An 18,772-nucleotide genomic window follows, 5' to 3' on the forward strand; every position below is an offset into this window, starting at 1 on the left:
AGTGGCTCGGTCCAAAGAATGAATTATCATATCTCAGAGAAAATATATACTAGATTTGTTAAGTAAAACAGGTTTACTTGGATGCAAACCTGTGGACACGCATATAGATCCTAATAAGAAGATGATCAGAAGTGGGGACAGCAGCCTCGTGGATAAAGGAAGGTATCAGAGACTAGTTGGTAAGCTCATCTATCTATCTCATACTAGACATGACATTGCATACTCTGTTAGTGTAGTCAGTCAACACATAAATGATCCAAATGAGGATCATATGGAAGCAGTGATTCGAAATTTTGAAATACCTGAAGATGACTCTGGGGCACGGTCTTCTGTTCAGAAAGTCTAAAAATCGGGATGTAGAAATCTACATTGATGCTAGTTGGGCAGGAGAACTAACAGATAGAAGATCAATCACTGGTTATTGTTCATATGTTTGGGGTAACCTTGTGACGTGGAGAAGCAAAAAGCAAGCAATTATTTCTCGTAAGTGCTGAATCAAAGTACCGTGCCTTGGCATTAGGAATTTGTGAAGGAATGTGGCTTCAAAGGCTATCAAAAGACCTCAAGGTTCAGACACAAGACAAAGTAAAGATGTTTAGTGACAGTCATGCTACTATCAGCATAGCCAAGAATCCCGTTCATCGTGACAGAACTAAACATATTGAGATCGATAGACATTTCATATCACAGAAGGTGAACAAAGGAATTGTTCAACTCAAGTTATGTTCCAATATGACAGTAGATTGCTGATGTTCTCACCAAAGCACTTCCAAGAGCTGCTTTCGATGAATTAAACTCCAAGCGTAGTTTGCATAATATATACAACTCACCTTGAGGGGAAGTGTAGAAGAATATTCTATTTAAGATTTAGATTTGATTAAGATTTAGATTTGATTTGATTAGATTTAGATTTGATTTTGGTTATTCTGTTTCCTTATTTTGTGCTATTTTGTTTCCTTAGTTGATGGAATCACATCAAATCTATATTTGGACTGCATATTGTTATGGGAATAAGAAGAAAAAGTTTATATTTCTTCAGTTACATCAGTAGGCCTATAACTGGTGATAACCCTACAACTCAAAATCTTATTGTTCTACGATGTACTCAGTCCCAAGACAACACGAGCAAATGTACTGCAAATCATTAATATTCACTTCTAGTCCTCAAATAAGTAGAACATTCATTATTGAGGTATTTCACTAAGGTTTACAAGTTATTCTCAAAAGAGTTTCTCAGCATTTTTTAACCTTGAAAGACATCCCAGCCTAGAAAAACCAAACAAAAACACACGGAAGCAAGAAAATTTTGAATTTTTTATAGATGTTTTTATAAAAATCTGTGATTGGTGCAACTGCGCACCGCAATTGGCAAAAATGCGAATGTGAGATATTAGGAAGAGAACTATATGTTAGCAACAAAGAATGCATAAACTTTGATCACATAAGTCATGTAAAAACAAATCAACTTAAAAACATATGTTTTTTTCTGAATGACCTCAGCAAAGTGAAGATGGTAATCAGCCAGCCTAGTATCAGCCCATTTTTGAATAGGTAGAAGGAATGACTGCAAGAAAGTCAACTCCTGAAACCTTTTCTCGCTCTCAACTTTGCAGCTCAAGCTTCTCAAGTGCAACCTTTCCTGTGGGCCCCGTTGATCTTTCAAAGGAATTTTCTTCAACTGTTCAATGGCGTGCCGCAGGATACCTAGCTCTCCGGTAATGAGAAACTGCAGTATGCATAGGAGACTGAATTGATCAGGTATCAAAAAAGTATTCCACAGGATATAACCGTGCGAAAAACAAATTAAAGGTGTGGAACATGCCTTGTCAGGGTGCAGCATGCAACAAAACCATACTAGGAGTATGGCATCAGAAAAACCAAAAGTTCATAAAGAACACACAGAATGTATAAGGAGTTCAACAGAAATGAAGATGCCACTTACAGATACCAAAAATTAAAATATGACATTGTCTAGTTCTCTGTTTCATAATGAGTAATCGTCTTTAACAAATTAATTGACCTCAGCAAAAATACAAAAAAATCTTAGGACTACATAGCAGTGTAATCAGCTTTTTTATTGACTACAATCTAGAGTTTTGGTGAGCAAGTGAATAAAAAATCTAATTTATGATATTACGAATTAGGAACACAGATTATTATTTGTTTCATAGGAGTACATATAGAACGGGTTCCACACATGTTTTTCCCCATCCCATATGTGTGGAACAAATGCTCATCTCGGTATCCGAAGGAAGTTCAAACTTTCATGGACAAATAATATGTTATAGAAGCCAGAAAGAAGGAGTTCGATATTCGGTGAGAAGTATCAAATACTTGCCATAAATAACATTTCGAACATCTTCTGTATTGATGGAACTGCGATGCTTCTAAAAATAGTTGGTACTTTAGTATTTATATATATCATCATAACTGACTAATGTTTTTGTTGGTGTGAACGTTTTCTACTTCAGAAGAAAAGCAAATTTCTCATATGATGGATCCTATGACCTACAGACTCATTTGCGAAATGAAGTCAGTTGTACTTAGCTATGACTAGAACTATTAATATGCTAAAATGACAGCAGGTGTCTGAAACTAAATTCCAAGATGAATTCTGATTGACTTTTCATCTAATGCCATGCAGCAGGTTCATAAGTAGTCTGACACAGCGATAAATAGCCCGACTTTGGGAGTCCTTCAGACAGTCTCCAAAAATTTCAACTCCTATTTATCTATGAAAATTTCATAAATTACACCCATACTTTCCACTACGGAGATTACTGGATTTTACCACTCGGTTCAGAGTTCAGAACAACACAGCTAACCCTGTAAAACCATACTGCTATTTTAGTGTTCCCCCACTTCTCCTCATGTTCACCTTCCCTGGAAGCTAGTCACAAAATGGAATTCCCTGTGGCACAAGGGCATTTTTAACAATCCACAAACCAAAACGAGTCACAAACTCAACCAGTTTCCATCATTGCCTGGTAATTCTATCACCTAATTTGTGAAAAATAGATAAATCCAACCCAACAATCATATAGATTAGCCAAAAAAATCCTTGTGCTTCAGAATTTTGTTACCGCCCAACTCCATTTTGAAATGCCCACAAGATCACCCAATGAATTAAAGCCTAAACATCCACAAAGAACCCAGCAAACTTTCTTTAGCCTAAACATCCTCACAGGTGGATAACTAACTCTTTGTTCTCATCCTGTGTGTCAAGGGTAGTTATTTCATGTTCAATTGCTGGAATAAGAGCAATATGTGATCATAGCCAATACAGGACTACAAGAAACGCAAGAGGAGTAAATAGAAAACAAACAAAAGAGCATGAGAACAAATCAAACTAGAGTAAAGAAAGAAATCACACAGAAATGGAAAAGATTGGAAGGGGGGGAGACAATATGCCATCATCATTCAACAGCACAGCTTTGAAAGTCATGCATTGAGACAAATATAATCGCATAGTACTGATTTCAGTGAACAAAACTTTAATTCTGATACCTGCCGAAACAACACCCATGCATAGCAAGTATAGTGAATGGTTTCAGTAATTCCTAAAATACGCCAGGTTGACTTGAAAAGCTCCAACATTTCTTCCACTTCCTGTCCCAAAGAATTTATGTTTTTCCAAGAAAAATACAGATGCATTTAGAGTAAGTAGATTTTCCCCTAATAAGCATACAAGTAGATATAATCTTGATGAGTCGAAAGTGTTTTTTTTTTTGGCCAGGTTGAGATAACTTTCCCGGGGACTGCCGTTTTGATGCTTTAAAGAATGCCTCTGGGAACAATATAGTTTACCTGCTCGCCTAAAACCCTACAACTTAATTTTCAAAATAGTTGCAAAGATAGATATGACAAGTAACCTCCAAAAAACTTCACTCACCTCTGCAAGTTTTCCCTCATCCAAAACATCAAAAACACTGACCAGCAGTTTCTCATACAATTTGACATTCAGGTGGTAACCGTCTGCCCAGTGACATATTTCACCAGTTAAGTCGCCTCTTGCAGGCCTCTCTGCTAGTGGAATAGCAATATTCCTCAGGGATTTTAAACATTCTATACGCTGAAGGTCGCCTGTAGCTGATGGAAGAGACTGAGACAAAAAAAATATAGGACTATATAAGCGTAGATACCAAAACAATAAGGTGAATGCTTAGTGCAGAACCCCCAAAACCTTAATATCTAGCATACAGGACATGTGGTTAAGAATCATAACTCATTTGAAGCTGTAAAACCATTGGACTGATGGTGCAAACATTTGCCCTTAACAGCCTTAGGAGTAATTAAATAACTGATCAAAGTTATCAGAAGGCTCCTTATGGCATCACATGAAAATCAAAGCTGAAGAAGAAACAGAAAAATGGAAAGAACAGGATGTAAAGTTAATATCAAAATAAGAGAAATGGGAAAAAGAAACGATAAAAAATCTATACTGTAACGCCCCGAAAATTTGAAAGTCCACGCGAACCACATGCATGCAAGTTATTAAATTCCTTGCGTATTTCAATTAATTGTTTTAATTGCATAAATTAATTATGTTGAACATGTTGACATATTTAAAATATATTTTTCTACATGGTTGCATTAAAATGTATTTTTTAGGGTTACTCGAGTTGCAATCGAGGAACGGAGACCGAGGGCTGAAAAAAATAGAAAATATTTTTATTAGTTAATTATTTTTAAGTATTTAAAATAAGGGTGATGTTTTTTCTTATTTTTGAAATAAGGAGTTTTGAGGTGATTTTATACGCCGGGAAGTAATTTTTATCGGTGTTGGATTTTCAACAAAAATACGAACGTTTCGACAACCCGGCTAATAATTTCACAAACTTTCCTACACGAAATATTTTAAATATGCACTAATGGGCTTAATGGGCCTAATTAACCTAGTTAATGGGCCTAAGCTACCATTAGTATTTTATTTACTATTTAAAATACAAAACCCTCTCATAACCAAACCACAACACACGCCCCTTCCCCTAAAACATTCTCAAGGACTCATTTTCCCCACCAAAAAAACACGGCACACACCATAGCAAGCAAGGGAAGTTTCAAAATTGTCAAGGAAAATTCAGCCAATGTCCCCTCGTCGTCGTTCTTCGATTCGTGCGTTATACACGTAAAGGCACGCCATACATCTCTTTTTTCTCGTCTATCACATCGTATTATGGTTTTAAATTACGTTTGTATGGAAAGCATGATTTCTTCATTAATATTTTCGTAATTATGCATATACATGTGCTAAACTCATGATTTTATGTTCCAAAACATGATGTATATGTGCAAGAAGGGGCTGCCATGATTAGGAAGTGTTATGGGATGTTTTTACACGCCGTAAGGAGTCCTAGAATACACAAGACACACTGCAAGCATGAATCGAAAAAGCTGGAACCGATTGATCAAAGTTGTACTTGTGTGTCAAGGGCTCGGTTTAAGGGGACCATGGTGCATGTCTTGGCTCGGTTGCGACCAGGGCTGGGCTAGGGACGTGCTTGGGTCAGGGAAGGAGTCTTAGCCATACTAGGACTCGAGACAAGTGGCTAGGGAGGAGTCCTAGCATACTAGGACTCCACCCGAGAGCCATCGAGAGGGTCGCGCTTGTGCAGCTGCGGCGCGCAGGGAAAAGGGCTCGGCCAGGGGGCTTCGGGCAGGGCTAGGTTAGGTCATTAGGGTCCTAAGAGGGTGACAAGGGTCTGGTTCAGGGGCTGGTCCAGTGGCTAGAGTCCTAGGTGCGGTTCGAAGAGTCCTAGTCTATTAGGGAGTCTCGGCCATGGCACGTTTCTGATTGTGTGGCTTCGGTTAGTGCTTGGGTTCGAGTCCTAAGAGTTCTAAGGGTCCAGTAGGGTTCCTAGAGGGACTGGTTCGAAGTTGGCTCAAGATGGTTCGAGCATGGCTCGGTGAAAAACGAAGTTGGCTCGAGCGTTAGCTTAGGTGGTTCGAATTAGGCTTTTATGAACTAAAAATTGAAATATGGCTCACGGGAGTCGAGTCGTGGTTCACGAGTACTAAAATAATATAAAAAGTCTAAGTTTTAATTTGGGAATTTTATAGTAAAGTTTGAATTAATTCGGGATTAAAAACGCGTTAAAAATGAGTAATTAAGGAATAATTGAAAAGTCTAGAATTTAAGCTAAATAAAAATATAGGAAAAATTAATGTAAGCTTAAATATTTATTTGGGATGGTCTAGAGTCAACGGAATTAAGAAAATGTCAAAAATGTGAAATTTTACGTCTAGAGGTAAAACGGTAATTTTACACCTAGAAATTAGTAAACGTCATGGCAGTGCTCTGAATGCTGTTTTATATGTTAAAATATTTATTTTAAATGTTTATGAATTTTTATGATGTAATATGGACATTTAAAAGATATGTTGCATGTTTGGTTTAAAAGAAAAAACGATATTTATATGCATGCTTTTATAAAGTGATGGAAATACGAAATGTTGAAGGAAGTGAAGTAATTGTGACTAATACGAATACGTGATACGATGATATGTTAATATGCAGGCCAAGGCTCAGTTGACGGGTGAGAGTGTCGCTGATTTCCCCACCGCCCAGTACTGTGGTTACATGTAGATGGATCTATCGCTCAATACGAATACAAATACGAAGTCACAATTAACGATCTGAATTCAACGAATATGAATATGAATATGAATATGAATATGAATATGGTTATGATGATATGAAAACGTTTATGAAAATGTTTATGAAAACGTTTATGAAAATGTGTATGAAAACGTGAAAATGTTTACGAAAAATGTTTATGTTTAAAGTTTAAGCATCATTATGAAAATGTTATTTTACGTACAAGTATTTTCATTGTTGCATGTGTTCTGTATATGTATTACTTGTTATCAAGATTATGGTGTGTTGAGTCTTTAGACTCATTAGGTGTGATTGATGCAGGTGATTATGATAATAATGACAATGGAGGTCTTGATGGTTGATCTGACTGGACTGAAGGTGCACATAACCTGAGGACCAGTGCTACTTTTCCGCACTAGTTATGATTTATGATTTTTAAGTTATGTTAAAGATATTTTTACGACATTTATTATGATTTTGAGTGGTTTTTGAGAGGTTGTTAGTTTTAGCGATTTTTCTAAGATAGGATATGCATATGATTGACGATTTTACGATTTAAACTATTTTCCTTTGGATTTTTAAATGTTAGTTGGTTGATTTATTTTGAAATGATGTCAAAAATATTTTATATATTTTTGTGTATGGTTCGGCCGATCTATTAGAGGTTTAAAAAAAAAAAAAATTCTAGTACTTTTTAAGAAACGAGTTGTGGACGTTTCATATACTGGTTAACAAAATCACACGAGGAGATAATTAGGATTTAAAGCTACTTCCAGTTGATTGGAAAGAAAATCATACGGAAGAGATAGTAAGTGGTAGGATAAGAAAGGATTCAGAAGCTGACAAATTTGAACAAAGGTCCGGTTGTGAAAAGAAACAGCAAATATGCGAGGCATATAGTCCACGCTTACACTAGGAGAACTATGTCGAAAATTAAGTTCATCCTAAATGAAGTACATGTCATATGCAGAAAATAAAATTGAAAAATTACAAAACATGGCAGATAATTGTCAATGTCTAGGAATGAAGAGTAACACACCTCAGATTCTTCAATCTTTGCCAGAAGAACCCTTAAATCGCTTGCTTTTCTCCCAGATTCTCCAAATCCCACAACAGGGTGATTAACAAGTCCCTCCTCCAACATATTTAACTGAACTGACACGAATCAAAACTTATCAAAATGGCAACACAAGTTATATCGAATAGTTACAGAATGCACAATTCATAGTAACTGAGTGTCACTCAAAAGATGCAGCGAGCAACTTAGAATTCCACCCCAAATAGGAAAAGTAAACCCAAACCCCTAAAAACCACAAACTCTAAAAGAGCACAAGGAAAAAAAAGGCAAGGACAGAGAGAAGATAAATGTGGGGTGGGGGAGAGTGAGATAGAGAAAGGGAGCACGAGAGAGAGGAACATCTAAAAAGAGCAGGGAGATAGAGTTCTCACTTGTCTTTTTTGCCATTTTATGTAAGACTTTTTATCTGAAAGTTCCGTGCGTGACATGCAACAAAGCAATTCCAATGGAATCAACAGAGTATCCATTCTTTTTCCAACTTTTCCTACCATGGCACTGAGAAGTGCCTGTCTTGTTCTAATGTCAGTTTCCACAGAAATCTGTACGTGCTCATCAGAATTGGCAAAATATAGATACATCATCAGCAAACAAAAAGACTAGGCTTCAGAAGCATGAAAATTTATGTTACTGTAACCAGTTTTACAAAGATTATACAAGAGTAAAGTTTGGTTGTTGAATGTCAGAACCATATCATGTCTATATTCCACATACATTTTTAGTATGAGAGCAGAAACTGGATGAGCAGGCACATGCTTCTTGTCTTGAAAATTCAAACAATGTTCTCATTTATTTTAAAGGAATCTTAGATATTAATTTGATATTAATCAGAGTAATTAAAAAAGTATAAGAATTTAAATTGGGTTTTTTTCAGTTAGAATATGATGTCAAGCTCAAGCTTTTAGCCAGCAGAAGCCATTTTTTTATTTTCACATATCATGGCATTCTTTCGAAACAGGTTCCATACAAGGACCAAAACCCCTCAAGAGATAAGATGCAGGGTATGCATATAGGTGGTCTCAAAATGAGGAGTTGCAATAGTAAAACGACAGAGTTAGAAATGAGAACACTTATTTTCATCATAACATAGCATTTGTTTCCTTCTAAGAGAGCCTATGTATTTAGTCAGTACCAATCAAAAAACTCAGGTAATACTCTTTTCTCTTCTTCTCATTCTCCTTCCAACAGCTGTATAACATTTTATAAACAATAGACTATGCCATTAGTTCACCTTAAACAAAATTGTTTGTGTTGCTAAACTCCTGGTAAAAAATTATCTTTAGTCCTTAAAATCATTCATAAGCCTCTCAGGTTCATACATAAATGGTAATCAAATTTAAAATTTTGAATTTGACCAGTACTTGAACCATTATTCCTTATATATTGCTAAGGGATGAAATTTAAGAACGTGATGAAAAACTTAGCGGATTAAACATAATTTCACAGTTCTCTTAATTGGTAAATTTCTGGCTCCCAATTTTTTTAATAGGAAACTATAATATATTCATTAAATAGAAACACAAATTACAAAAGACGGACAAGAGATCCGCACAGCAGGAAAAAAGACAAGAAAAATCCTTGTTAACTCAAACACAAATAAAACTCCAACTTCTCGCTAAATCTAAATTCGATAAGTTCTTGAAATCTGCATGCTTCTCTATCCAACTAGATGCACGAATCTTAATCTTTTCCTAAACATCTTCAGCCGAGTCGACTAAACCATAAAAAATTCGTCTATTCCGCTCCAACCATAATGACCAGCAAATAAAGTGCACTATTATTGTCCAAAAAGTTCTTGTCCCCTCACCCAGATAGCGTCTAAGATTTGCCTCAAAAAGCTCAGGCAATGATCTTGGAACTACCCATACAAACTCATTTCCCCCAAAGCTTTGAACCAAAGAATGCTCGTGAAAGAACATTGAATAAATATACGATCCTGAAATTTTAATGCAAAAATGAATATCTTTTATTTAAAGGTTAGGACCTCAAGACCAAAAATCAGCAAGATATCATTCTGGAAGCTGAAACTTGCAACTAATACAAGAAAATGTGTCAATTCTATTCCACTTGACAGCAAACCAAACAGTTCCCCAACAGTTCGACCCCACCAAAAGATAAATAAGAAAATGACAATATATCAAGGATATTATTATAGATTGACATTTCACGGCGCTACCAAAAATTATCGTAGTCTTGACCCAAGCTCACAGAGTTGAAAGGTGAGAGCGCAAAAATGAAGTGAGGACTAAATTTAACTACTAATACAAGCACTAAACAAACTACATCGAAAAAGCTACTTCTTTGAAACCACAATCTGAAGATGAGAACTTGTCTAACCAAGAACTCTCTGATCCAATCGATCATAGGCCCTCTGCATATAAAGGTTTCAAAGTTCCAATGAGACTAAAAGAACATGAAATCTCTCTCCCATAACAACTAGATAAACAGGCTCCAAAATATGTGGTAAAATGTGGAACAAAAAACATTTTAACTTACCTCCATCTGAACACGCATAGTCTCCAACAGGCCAACCAAGCCATAAGAACTCTGTGATTGCAACACAACATGGTCACTCTTACTACGTCCTAGTTTCTTCATCAATCTAGACTTTGTGTCTTTCTTTTTTTCCTTGGACGGAACAATAAGCCCCCTGTTGCATGACCAAACCAATAATGCAAAACTATCCATTTTTTATATGGCAGGAGTCAGAAAGTACGATACCCTGAAGCTCCAGCAGCAGCAAGGAGGATTTCATAAGCAGTTTCACGCAGGTCATCATCTGCAATGCCTGTGATGAAATAAACAAACAAAATTGTTAAACCACACAAGATTGATTTTACTCTAGTTCCGTCTGCCTTGGAGAAAAGTTTAATTAAACTTCATTGCTACAATACAAGAAAGTTGGGACTGAGACCTGCTGTCAACCCACTCATATCGGGTAAGGAGATGGTCTTTAAAACAAAGCTAAACACGAGAGATTTAGACATTGATGAATGGTTCGACTCTATTTAGTTGCTTGCTGACAAACAAATTTTCTTTGGCAAAAGCGATGCAAGAAAAAATTATGAAAACAGCAACTAAATAAGAACTTTTAAATAAGACCTTTATTAAACATGTTCACCTGTAGCAAATGAAGGCAATTCCAAAACAACATCTGAGGCATCATTTAGAACTCGTCTTGAATATCTATGGCTTTCAACCTCAACATCATCCTCGAAATCATCGATGTCATCCACTGTTAACTCTTTAAGGTGTGAGGAATTAAGAGACTGGGACTTTGACAGGCTAGGTAGTTCTTCTAGTTGTTCACTGTCGAGAGGCTCCGAAACTGCAAGGTTGGACAAAATTGGTGTAGGAACCACAACGGGAGCAGACGGGGGTGGTCTTCGAGGAGGAGGACCTGAAGATTCGGGATCTGTGGCTAGAAAGAAGTCATCGGAAGAACCTGCATTACTCTTTTTCAAATATAAATAAATTTATTTAGGATACAGATATATTCTTCAATTCATTAACAAAATAAATTAAAAGACTAGATCCACCGATGACAGAAACACATGGAAAGAGTTTGCCTCTAAAAGCAAAATGTTGGATACGATATACAGCCAATTGATACATCACATTAAGGTCTAAGGGTGATGTGGATGGGAAAAATTCAATTGAGAATAAGTGAAATATGCACTGCAAATAGTTCAACATGAAAAAGAAGCTCATAGATCAAAACTTACCATACTTGGGAAAAAAGTGCCATCGTGGTAATCTCTAATAGCTTCTGAGAGTTCAAGCATACCACCTAAAGTTATCAACCCAAAACATAAGGCAACAAATGTCGTGCTTATAAGCTTATTGTTTCATCTCTTAAGAAGTAAAGTCGAGAGAAAAGATAAATGGCGAATAATTATAATTGCAATCATCACCTTTCTTGGCACAATTGAGAACATAATCAACACTGACTTGATCCAGATCCACATCATCCAATGAGACGGCACCGGGTGGCATTACTACCTTCTTTATCAGACTGCCAGAGAGTATAAAATCTAGGAGTACCCGCCGATCACGTCGATATCTTTGCAGAATTTCAACTTCATTCTCACTATTTTAAGTGAAAAAGCACCATTTATTTACTCGAGGAAATGCCACTCCTCTAAGATTCTTATTAATAATCATAAAAAATCTATCTCTAATACTCAGATTATATTTATAATCACTCTAGAAACCAAGAATCTGAAATCGAGGTTCCCAAGAAAATGCAATTTTTAATAAATGACAGTTTAGAAAATGTTAACGGCGAAGCATACAGAAGAGTAAAAAGATAAAAGAACTGTAAATGACAGTGAAAAACGAAACATCCCCCTGTTTTTATCTGATCATCGAGACACATAAACACTCTTACCCTTGCTGGAAACTCAGAAATCGAGAAATTTAAAGTATCACATCCATAATGGCAAGAAATTTAAATCAAGAAATTAGGATTTAAGAATGCACATACTCATCCATTGCTGCTGGAGTATATTCCTAGCTAATTGAACCTTCCTCGCAGCTCCCTGAACAAGATTCAAGCAACTCTTCGCCAAAATGAAAGCTCTACGAAAAGATGGGCAAGTTAACACCTAATTTGAATTGGGTTTTGGGATTTCTTCGAAGTCAAAGGCAATGCATTTGAACTGCAAAACCCCGATAAGTCTGCGAACGGGATTTGATCCGAAATGCTGCAATCTTGGAATTATTTTAGTGAATTAGGTGGTTTAATTATAATTAAGCGGGTGGGGGAAGTGCCACAGCTGTTTCCGAATTATAATTAAGTAGGTGGGGAAGTGCCAAACGCTTTTTCCGCCAACCCGGTCGGCGGCTCTTTATCTATCCTTATCTTTTTAAATAATAGGTAATTTATATTTTAAAAAAAATAAAAACTCACTTCATTTCTTTTTATAAAATCTTTATTTGTTTTCATAATTAATGGTTTAGTTCTCAAAATAATAAATCAAAGTTGTGTATATAGATGTTGATCCACTTTTCTTTTATGTGGTAAATCTATCATTAAACAAATTAAATTATTACTTAGATTTAGAATTATAATATTTAAATTAGAAGAAATCACCAAATCTAGAGATGGCAATCGATTGAATTTAAATCTGGTCTCGTATTAAACATGTCTCAATGAAGCGGGTTTAGACCCTGTCAAGCTGATCCGAGACAGGTCCTGAGATTTGATGGACCTATCCTAGACCCGCTTCGCCATTATATGTATATATAATTATACATATACATGTACTCGTACTATTAAAAATAAATTTATTTGTTTAATAATGTATCATTAATCCGTAATTCTAGTTCATTATATTTTTATGATTGAAATAATTGTATTTTATAATGATGTGTTTAAAATTAACATATATTTAAAATTAACATATATAATTATAATTTTTATGTTTCATAGATTTTTTAATTGATAAAACATTTTTTCTAAATATTATTAATGTAAAGTAGAAAAGTAATATTTCTTAATTTTTAAACGTTTTATTGTATGATGACTAAAGTATAAAAATTATATAACTTTTAGCGGTCCAACCCGAATTGGGCCCATCGAGTTTTGGGACAAGGCGAGATGGGTCTAAAGTGAGGTGGGACAGTGTAAGTCGAGTCTCAAATTTGGTCAAATCTATTCGTCGCCATCCCTAACTGGGGTGATATCAAAATATAATTATTTATTGTAGTTACAATACTTTTGTCGATTTTAGGGTGCATTTACTTTGGTTAATAAGATTAGATATGATAAATAATGTTGTAATTATTTAAATATTGAGTATGATGTGGATGATATATATTTGATTTGATTGATTAAATCTGAGATAATATAATAAATATTGGTTTTGTCATTTCAATAATTAATGAAAATTCATAATTAATAATAAAAAATTGCTTGAAGAATAAAGTTGTAAGTTTTAAGTAAATGATTTTATCAATGTAATATAAATAATTAATGATTTGATTGGTGTGAATTAAATAACTAGTACACAAAATGTAACAAAAAAAGTGATAATTGATGGGAGATTGGATCCATATAAAGTAAACGCGTCTCACCGCTTGGTGTGAGGATAAAATATTGCTTGATTACTTATCTTGCTTTGTCTAATGCTTGGTTCAAGCTTTACAAACGATTAGTGTCATAAAATATTATTTTATCCAAATATATTGATTTATCATCTTATCATAATGAATATATTATCATCGCATCCATAACTCAAATAGTGCAAGTGTATTAATAAATAAATTGTTCAATACTTATTAAATAATGTACTCATGATCAATGTATATTTTATTATATGAAAAAAAATAAATAATATCACGATATAATATATTGTTATGATCGAAAAAGAATTTAGAAAAAGAGGTTGAATAAAATATTTTAAATTTTCTTCTAATATTGAGTTGTCTTTAACAGTTGTTAGAGACCACTTAAAAGGACAGAGAGGTCTAGCTGGTACTAGTGAGTTACAAATATTCAATTGATTGATTTTTTAACAAGTTAAACACATAGAATAGCTAAGGCAGACATATAAGAAGTTATATAAGAAGTACCTCAAAATAAATAACACAAGGTATGTAAAAGTTCGAAAGTAATATCTTCTTACGTCTCTTATTCTTCTATTAAAAAAAAAAGAATTCAGTAGAAAACTTTGGTTGTTACTACAACTTTCAAAAACCCACTACAATTATGACTTATCAAACTGCCTACACTGAAACTTCTAATATCCTCTTCAACACTAATACATAAAAAAAAAAATGTCTATTGAATCTTAGGTCTAAACAGATATACACAAAAATCTAAATAGATAGCTTAAACAACTTAAGCGAATGTGCAACACAAGATGATTTTTAATGATCAGATATGAAAAGTATGTGTATGCTAAGTAAAGCAACTTGATGATATAAAGATTAAGAGTACTAGAGATCTTTATTAAGGCATATTGTGAATATTTCAATAGTCTTTTTCAATCTTGAATCATGTCTTTATATAGTTGAACTCTTCCAATGTTAGTGTTGGAACATTTCATATTCGCAATCTTGATTTTGATGTTAACAAAATTTGTTATTGTGTTTCTAACATATTTACTCAAGTGTGAAGTTATTAACACAAGAAGCAAATTGAAACTGAATTCTGCACCAACTGAATTTCTGGCGAGCTTCAGTGTTCTGATGATATCTCTCAGCTGGATATTCAAATGACAATCCGCCAACTGGACTGATCAGAAAACTCAATTTGGAACAACTCGTATTTCACGTCAGTTGGATTAAATCGGATGTTATCATGGTCTAACTGATCGCTGAATTACCGAACTGAACACACGAAAACAGCAATCAGTTGGGTTTGAGCAGCTGCGGTATTCTGGTCATATCTATCAGCTCGGTTATTGAAATGAAGCGATTCAGTATGCGTTGGAAAGATAAGACAATGACCTACAAATCATCTTCACAAGTCAAAGTCTGAATCGAAGCTTAAGATGCTGATAAAAGACGATGAAACTACTGGTTCTACACAAACTGAAATCAGCTAGGCTGATTTCAACACATCAACTGAACTGAACCGAACCAGCAGCTGACCAACTGAACTGAACTGAACTGAACCAGTTGCTGACCAGCTGAACTGAACGACCAGTTGAACTGAATGACCAGCAGAGTTGACCAGAGTTGACCAGTCGAGAAAAATTCCAGCAAGACGAATTTGACAGTTGCAATTTCAGAAACAGTACAAAAACTTTCCAAACGGTCATATTCTTGTATCTAACGTATATATCATTGTTCGAGCTTATAAATACAACATCTTGAAGATCAAACAAGAGCTTTTGAAGGAGATTCAAAGCATGTGTAGTTAGCATGAAGAAATCAGCTAGTTGAGAGCACAAGCCCTTGTGTGAGGATACATTTGAGATGTGCACTGTAACTGATAAATTCCTCACACACAATCACTCACACATATACAAGAGAGTTGAACTTCAAAGATTAGTTGAGTGAGTCTTGCACAAAGACAATAAACTTGTGTATGTAGTCTTTGCATATGAGACATTAAACAATATGCTGATTGTGAGGTGCTGCCTACAATCTTGAGTGCTAGGAGTTCCGTTTAGGCAGTGGGTAAGTCCTAGCTGAATGGGTTTGTACAAGTAGTTGTATAATTCAAAGTCTTCTAGTGAATCCTTCCCAAGGGGAAGAAGAGGTGACGTAGGAGCATTTGAAGTCTCCGAACATACATAAACAAATTCGTGTCTATTTGTTTATTGCATTTACTTATCATTTTCATTGCTTTTAAAGATGCATTGTTGAAGCATTTTATGTGTTCTTCAAATACCAAAATATTGCATACCAAGTGTTTGATAAAATGCTTCAACTAAAATATTTTTACTCATTCAACTTGCATATATTTTTAAATACTTTACAAAATATTTAATCGGTTTCTACGAAGGAATATTTCGAGTGTTTTCCGCTTGATTTTATATCAAACTCGATTTAATTCATCGGTGTTCAATATTTCAAGAACCGAGCTATTGTAGCTCAACTATTTTCCCCCAAACCGATTCCAACAGTTAGCTTTTGCTTCAATGTTCAACTTACTGGCAGCCAACACAAAAAAAATATGTCTTGTGTCTCATTTTCTTTGATGATAATGTTTCTTGATATGTATCCAAAAATGGTAAATTATGGCATTTGAAAGGTTTATTTATGAGAGGAGAAAAACTCGTGGTATCTTTGTCTTATTAGGAGATATTATTGATAAACTAGAGGCGTCGGTTAATGTGCATCGATTGGACAAAAGATCTTGTGAAAAGCCTAGCTGGTATGTGTACGGAATCATTTGATGTACAAGCATACCAGATAAAGACTAATATGTAGCTTGATCTTCATTGAGCAATCCAATTTGAGGCTTGGCGCAGCTTGATCTTACATAGAGATATATCTTACATAGAGATATGCAGCTTGACTATAGGATGTATAGGTAGGAGAATATTCAGTTCAACTAGAGAGCTTGAGTTCAAGACATCGAGCTCGAAACATGTAATACATTAAAATGATAGCTAGAGGGTACAAATTTCGTTCATATAATAAAAACTGAAAATTTCGAATGACAAATTTTCCACTGATCCACTTTTGGCAGCTCTCAGTTTTGTGAACACCTTCACTAAAACAGACAGTTCCACTCTCCTCACTTAATTAGTAGTTAAACTAACTTCACTTCTTCCATTATATGAAATTAACTTATGAACTCTTTTATAAGCAATCTGTTTGATCTCCATCAAACTACAGTCTTCAAATTCAACTCCTTGAACTTGACTATCTCAACGGAAACACATAATCCAATTAGACTAATGGTGTACAACTATAACCGTGGATTATTTCACTCAATAAGTGATAACCAATTAGACAGTCTGAGGGAGGATTGTTTAGTACATCATCAAATGATCACTCATCTTTATGAACAGACATCTCCGTGCTTTTATCAATGAAACATGACGTTTACATCATAGATGCTAGTCTCAAGCTCAAGTAACTTTTATCCTTATTTTAGGTAGGTGAATCGATTAGGAACATGTTTAGAATATATAGTACAATTCCTAATGAGTTTCATGATTTTGCATTGAGAGACAGACCTCATGGTATCTACAGTATATTCAAGGACATTATCTGTCACGGCACAGCCCACTTGTGATATTGTCCACTTTGGCCCGAGCCTTCACGGCTTTAAAACGCGTCACAATGGGTTGCTACACGCTCATTTAAATGCTTAGCATCTCTCCCGTTGTTTGGCGATGTGAGATTTCGCCTAAGGGCCTTCTCACCCCCCTTTCGGGACTCAGCGTTCTCGCTGAGGTTTGCCCCCACCATCCCAAACTCACGCGGAATCGCTCTGATACCAAATGTCACGGTTCAGTCCACTTGTGATATTGTCCGATTTGGCCAGAGATCTCACGGCTTTAAAACGCGTCACATCGTGCGAAGCCCACACACTGGCTCAAACCTCGCTATGATACCAAATGTCACGGCCCAGCCCACTTGTGATATTGTCCGCTTTGGCCCGAAGCCTCACGGCTTTAAAACGCGTCACAAGGGGTTGCTACACGCTCATTTAAATTCACAGCATCTCTTCCGTTGTTTGGCGATGTGACATTTGGTATCAGAGCCAAATAGTATTTTTTTTACATAAGAGTCGATAAAGCTCAAGCCACAAGTTGGCTCGCTAGACACCTACTCTAACAATCTCACAGTTTTCCTATAGCCAACTGTCCATAGATTTCGAACTCATCCCTTCACGATGCTTCTCAAATAAAGGTCCTTACAGGGACTTCGTCAGTGGTCAATAATGTTATCTACAGAGGTGAATCTCTCTACTGATATGTCTCCTCTTCCAACAATCTCTCGGATTTTGTGGGACTTCCTCATTATATATTTGGATCGCTTATAAGACCTCAGTTCCTTTTCAACGGCATTGGTGTTGTCGCAGGAAAGCGAGACTAGATCAACTCCTTGAGAAATGACACCCAACTCTTGAACGAAATTCTTCATCCAAACAGTCTTATTTGTTACAGCTGATGCAGCTATTTATTCGACTTGAATCTGCTGTGGTGTCTTGCTTGGAACTATTCCAAGAGACAACACCATCATTGACCTTAAATACAAATCCAGAGATTGATTTTTCGAATCATCCATTTGATTGGAAAATAGAATCAGTATAACCTTCCAATTTTAATTCTCTCATCCCGTAAACCATGAAAAAATTCTTAGTTCTTCTCAAGTACTTTAGAATATTCTTCACAGCTTTCCAATGCAATGGACCGGGATTTAACTGATATCATCTTACAAAACTCAGTGCAAATGCAATATCAGGTCGACTAGATATCATACCATATATTATACTGCTTATAGCATATGCATATGGAATGCGGCTCATGGTTTCTATGTCATCCTCAGTCTTATGGCACATAAACTTAGATAAAGTCACATCATAACACATTGAGATATATCTTCTCTTAGACTCCTCCATAGAGAAAAATGAGCTCATCTTGGCCTTATTCAAGAAGCAGACTTATCCTCTTAGGTGGCCTTAAGGC

The 18,772-nt window shown here is 35.5% G+C and overlaps 1 protein-coding gene across 4 annotated transcripts in view; it reads right to left on the minus strand.

Moving 5' to 3' along the window:
- Positions 1-12,489, minus strand: part of LOC140956639 (protein unc-13 homolog) — a 41,933-nt gene extending 29,444 nt beyond the window's left edge. Inside the window, exons 1-11 of one of the 4 annotated variants that reach the window (XM_073413471.1) lie at positions 12,160-12,488; positions 11,588-11,763; positions 11,404-11,463; positions 10,795-11,118; positions 10,395-10,461; positions 10,170-10,323; positions 8,048-8,215; positions 7,638-7,748; positions 3,893-4,102; positions 3,508-3,609; positions 1,496-1,726 (exon numbers count right to left, since the gene is read on the minus strand). In XM_073413471.1, the coding sequence (XP_073269572.1) occupies positions 1,496-1,726; positions 3,508-3,609; positions 3,893-4,102; positions 7,638-7,748; positions 8,048-8,215; positions 10,170-10,323; positions 10,395-10,461; positions 10,795-11,118; positions 11,404-11,463; positions 11,588-11,763; positions 12,160-12,167 (1,611 nt within the window). In that variant the 5' untranslated portion in view covers positions 12,168-12,488. Of the gene's footprint in view, positions 1-1,495; positions 1,727-3,507; positions 3,610-3,892; positions 4,103-7,637; positions 7,749-8,047; positions 8,216-10,169; positions 10,324-10,394; positions 10,462-10,794; positions 11,129-11,398; positions 11,464-11,587; positions 11,764-12,159 lie in introns of all 4 variants that reach the window. The other 3 variants (XM_073413473.1, XM_073413470.1, XM_073413474.1) reach the window with 3 other exon arrangements.
- Between the last annotated feature and the right edge of the window lie 6,283 nt (positions 12,490-18,772).

Source organism: Primulina huaijiensis, chromosome 14 (assembly GCF_012295235.1).
Source record: "Primulina huaijiensis isolate GDHJ02 chromosome 14, ASM1229523v2, whole genome shotgun sequence".
Lineage (NCBI taxonomy): Eukaryota > Viridiplantae > Streptophyta > Magnoliopsida > Lamiales > Gesneriaceae > Primulina > Primulina huaijiensis.